The sequence below is a fragment of the Octopus bimaculoides genome, chromosome 2 (assembly GCF_001194135.2).
Source record: "Octopus bimaculoides isolate UCB-OBI-ISO-001 chromosome 2, ASM119413v2, whole genome shotgun sequence".
Lineage (NCBI taxonomy): Eukaryota > Metazoa > Mollusca > Cephalopoda > Octopoda > Octopodidae > Octopus > Octopus bimaculoides.
The window spans coordinates 93,037,370-93,042,779 of record NC_068982.1 but is presented as its reverse complement, the minus strand read 5'-3'; the positions used below and the strand labels follow the sequence as shown (position 1 = coordinate 93,042,779).

Below are 5,410 nucleotides of genomic sequence, written 5' to 3'. Positions count from 1 at the left end.
ATATATATATATATATATATTTGTGTGCGTGCGTGTGTATGTATGTATGTATGTATGCATGTATGCATGTATGTATGTATGTATGTATATGCATGTATGTATCATGTATGTATTATATGTTTGTATATTTCGTCGCCGGTAGTATTGGAATCTACGCGGTGAGACCTCCGATGGGCTAATTGGAGTTACTTGATCCCGATTGTCAACGAACAGATTTCATTGTGAATATACCTTATTTTATAAACACATTGACTGGATCTGTTTGAGTGCTGCTGAAAACAATCTGGCAGAAATCATTGACTTCACTCACGACTATATATGAATACGTGAGCATAAATATAAATTTATATGAAAAAAAATCTTTGTTAACATCACTCTATAAAAATTCATATGTAATATTTCGTAAAAGATTTATTTTTCAAAATCCTTTAGAACATCTGTGCATAAGGTAATCTTCTACAGATATGCTCTATGAGTTTATTTCATATGAAAATTTCTAAAGTGGATCTCTGTTAAAAGAGGCCCCAGCAAACTTTTGAATATAGATATGTATGAAAACTAGTGATTATCGAAAGGGAAAATGTTTACAGAATTAGCAATAAAATAGTTTGATTTCGTGTGTGCATATGCGCACGCGCGCGCGCGTGTGTTTATTCAAGGTATGAATAGCATATAATTCGTATGCTAGCTGTGGCTTTACCAGAAAAAATTTAAAAACTGTTCCGTATTATATCAGGTAAAGGTCAACTGTAGATCATCTTAAAGGCTGTATTACGTGTGTTTTTGCAGTCTGTTGATATGTACGCTGTAGCTAGCATACATGCAGTCAGATACACACACACACACACACACACACACGCATACACACATACACATATGCATGCACATACGCACGCATGTTTAAATACATACGTGTGACTTCAGATCATTTCAGTATTCAGTTATATATTCTCGTACACATACACATATTCATGCCTACTTACATTTGCATATGCTGCATGCATGTGTCCATCCATCCATATATACATACGTACATGAAAATATATACACATACACATAAACTTGAATGCATATACATGTGTGTGTGACTCTGTGTGTACTCACAACCACAACGAAAGAGTGAACAATCAAAAGAAAGTAACACTCAACATGTTTGATTTGACTCACAGGGATTTAATAAAAGTTAAACTCACATTCACGTTACTTAAAGTTTCGGTGATGTATGACACATCCACCTCATCACATATCCGTAGAGGGAGAATGGAGAGAAATAAAAAGGAATTTGAGATGGCTTCTAGATATTTAGGCCTCCATTGACTATTTCAGATCACATAGTAGTTTTTGCCGTCATAGTCTCATCAGATATGTTATTCTTAGGCTGCGTGATGGAGCTGACAGGATACTGGCATCACTCTATCAGTTTTTGTGGGATCACACACGCATATGCAACAACATCAGCTCTGTACATTGGATAGTGCACACATAAAACAATATTATTGCATTTTTAAAAAAGATATCTCTCCATCTTACAATTAGTTGTTTTGAGGACATTTCTATATTCGTAAGTTCAACACGGGGTCCTTTAATTGAATTACTCTTCGAACTGTAACACTTGTTTAAACATTGTTATATACCCAAATATAGAACCGATAACTCCTGATACGCTGTGTTCAGCATGACTCGAATGGATGCAATCAGTATGTCCGTAAGAATGTTTCAGTCACCATATGATCAATTATTCAAAGATCACGACTGATCCAAGTTGTAGCCTGTACCACTCAAACTTGAATAGATATTATTCTGTTGTACGTAACAGTATTAATTTTGCAGAATTGCATTTCACTCTAGTGTAATATCATAGAAATGATACATAGAAAAATATGTATTATATTTTTACAAGAGTGATGACAGTGACTTCGAAGTTTCAGCCTGCTAGCTTTAGCCACTCTTTTTGTAAAACTTTGATAAATATGTGCTTAACAAAATGTATTGAGTAATCCATCAGTTTAATCTAGAAAGGTGTTTTTTTTATTATAACTCGACATAAAAACAAACATTAGTACAGAGATAAATAGATACACACACAAATACATATATACACGCCGCAGGCATAGCCGTGTGGTAAAGAGTTTTGCTTAATAGTCATACTGTTCCTTATTCAGTACCATTGTGCAGGAACCTGGGTAAGCATCTTTTATTGTAGCGCCGTCTAAATAACATTTTCCTAGTGGAATTTAGTTTATACAGGTATATAAATGTATCTATGTACTCATATATTATGTATTTATATAAACTGCATATATGTCTGCATATGTACAAGGTCTGTCCAAAAGAAACCGAACTTTTAGACCACGTCACTTAGTCAACAATCTATACGTACTAGAACGGATATATGTTTAGTGCACTGGGAGATTTGTGCAAATTGAACGACGGAAAGCAATGTATTTGTGCAAAAATTATGTTGCAGAGATTTTTCGAACGTTGCAATAGTCTTATAGAAATATTCTATTGAACCGTACGCAATGTCACAAGTGATGCCATTATTTCAAATCGGGATGAATATCTACCAAAGACGATTCTAAATCTAGACGACCTTTTTCGTAACTGTCAACGAGTACATTACAGTAGCTGTAACCCGTTAAAACAGTCTCTTGACAACTTGTGAAGTTTCTATAGTAAGCAACCTTAAAAATTAATGATAGAGGTATTTTTTTAAATTGAAGAAATATTGCGTTTTCGCAAAATTTGTGTCGCACCTGCTGACAGATGAACTAAAAGAGAACTGAGTCAGTCAGTCAAGACTATTTTCAACGTCTGTCTGTTCGTGGATACTTAGTGAAAAGTGTCATAACAAGAGGGGAAATATGAGTGTTTGGCTACGGTGCGATGTTGAAAGGAAAAAGGCAGTCGTCGTAGTGAGTTGTGTCAGTGTCACCGTAACTAAACAAGCAAAAACAAATTAAAAACAGAGCTCGCCAGAGACGTTCAAATATAACGGTGAAGCTGATTATTTTTTGGAATCGTTTATCCTAAAGTTGTTCCATGTTGCCAGTCGATCAGTAAACATTTATATGGATGTTCTGGGGCGTTTGAGAAAGGCAGTGGCATCACTATAGCGCAGCATTACCTTTTGGCCATGCAAGAAACGACTCTCGTCCCTCAACCGACTTGTTCTTCGGATTTGCTCCTGCAAATACATTTTTTGTTCCTAGAATTGAGAGCTACCTTGAAAGGTTGTCGATTTCAGACTATTGAAGTAATCCAAGAAAATTCGCTTCGAGAACGAACTGTGCACTACTTCTGGAGACGTGTTCCAAAAACAAAAACAGTAGTTGGGAGTGGTGTATCAACAATGGAGTGAATTATTTGAAAGAAGACCATTCTGATTTAATAACCTTTTTTAAATTTTGGAACGCTATAGAATAAACAGAACATCAGATATAACTTTTGTAAATATTTAAGATCTGTTATTGATTTAGGTGTGCAAACTGATACAGAAAGGCGGCCATGTATACAGAATGAACGATGCACAAGTCCCGTACGTCGTTATCGGAAACCAATGGGTTGGCTATGATGATATAAAAAGTGTTATAAACAAGGTATTGTATATTTCAATAGTCTATACTTTTAATTATTTGTTGTCGAGGAAATTAAAGTTGTAATGACAATAAAGCAAAATGTCAATAGCATAGTACCTCACTGCTAATATTGAAAGACCCACAGCAGTAGACCAGATCTCATCGACGGTTCAACCATTTATGTAAGTAAGCTTCTGGGTAACCAATACTGTTGTAACATGCCCTACTCAGTACTTCTTCCAGTGCTGCATACCAACTTCTGCTATGAACTAATCTATATCACTCATTCTTCTTCCCCACGTCCAACCACACCTAAAGTTCCAGTCCAGCGAATGCAGCGAAGCCTCTACACTCAACCTCTACTGTCCACAATTCCATCCGGGTTTTTTTGCACCTTTTCACTAATTCTACATGCTAATGCATGTAGAATTATCTTTCGTCTGTTTATTTGAGATAGTTAATGCCTCACATTTGCGATGTCTTTTCTCATCATTGCACCCGTAAGATGCGCCTAGAAGATGATTACATTACCTAAAAAGTAATAAATGAATTCGAAGGTTCATGCTTCGACGATACTTTAGTGTTAATTGTGAAACCTATTACATATAGAATTTAATTTGAAAATATTAAAACATGTATTTATGTTTTTCAAGGCTAATTATGTTCAAATCGGTGGTTATGGCGGCGTAGGAGTGTGGACATTGGCCTTAGATGATTTTTCTGGATCGTGTGGAAGTGGAAAATATCCTCTGATAAGCGCTATCAAAAATGCCTTCAGAAACTAAGATCTCAAGGAATATTACAGTTGTAATATTACTCTTCAAGTTATTTAAAATAAAAAAGGATTTGTTTCAAAAATAAAATATAATATTAAATCAGGTCTAAATTTTTATTACTAATCAAAAACTTAGTTTTTATCTAGTGACAAAACTATAACAGACGTTCTTTTACAGCCATGCGGAAGGATTAAATTGTATGAAGTTATCTGTTCACCGGAGAAAGATATCGAGAATGGTAACAAAGTATTTGACAGAGAAAAGCGATTTCGTATAAACCTATCTTCATTCCAAGCATGTAGATGTGTTATCTTCATTCCAAACACCTTATATGCAGAGGAGAATAACTCTTGCAATAATAATTGCCGTGTGTTCTACAAAATATATTATCATCAGTATATAAAAGGTCCAGAATTACAATCTTTGGTTTCGCTGCTTACCTGGAGATAAGAAATGACAAAAGATTCTGTTACCGTAAATGTGGAGAAACGGTATATTAAATTAGATAAATGTTGCAAGGTGAATACTGAACATGTTAGATATCGATTTCTGTGAGTGCGCTGTATAGCTCATGTTATGAAAAATCAGTAAAAAAAAATCAGGGAAAGAGTTCATAAAGTGAGGCATTTAAGATGCTCTAAGAGAGTGAAACGATAAGTTCCTGCAATATTTGGTGAATTTTCCTGACGAGATCCACAAAAATAATATATTGGAATCTTCTGTCACTATATATACTTCTTGTGTATTTGTAAAATAGGCAAGACTGTATGAAATGGTCTGCAACTCCGGTTGGTATTCAGACATAATCCTTTCTCAGAGGGGTCGTTGAAGAGCTTTACATATCAAACATCTTCCTCGGTTACTGTTGATATTGTTGGTTTTGTTATTGTCGTCGTCACCGTTGTTTTGCTTAAGGTCATCTCCGATCAAGTCGACATGTGATTAACGGCGTTCCAGCCAGGTCAATCCAACCCTTCTCACGGTCATTACGTATCTAGGACTACGTTATCCGATGCGTTCTCTCCTTTTCAAGATAGCAAGTTGTAATTTGAAGAA

General features: G+C 35.2%; 1 protein-coding gene across 1 annotated transcript in view; it reads left to right on the top strand.

Moving 5' to 3' along the window:
* Nucleotides 1–4,456, top strand: part of LOC106874265 (chitotriosidase-1) — a 35,335-nt gene extending 30,879 nt beyond the window's left edge. Inside the window, exons 7-8 of the mRNA XM_014921926.2 lie at nucleotides 3,480–3,599; nucleotides 4,232–4,456. Of these exons, the coding sequence (XP_014777412.1) occupies nucleotides 3,480–3,599; nucleotides 4,232–4,363 (252 nt within the window). The 3' untranslated portion in view covers nucleotides 4,364–4,456. The remainder of the gene's footprint in view (nucleotides 1–3,479; nucleotides 3,600–4,231) is intronic.
* Nucleotides 4,457–5,410: the final 954 nt, after the last annotated feature.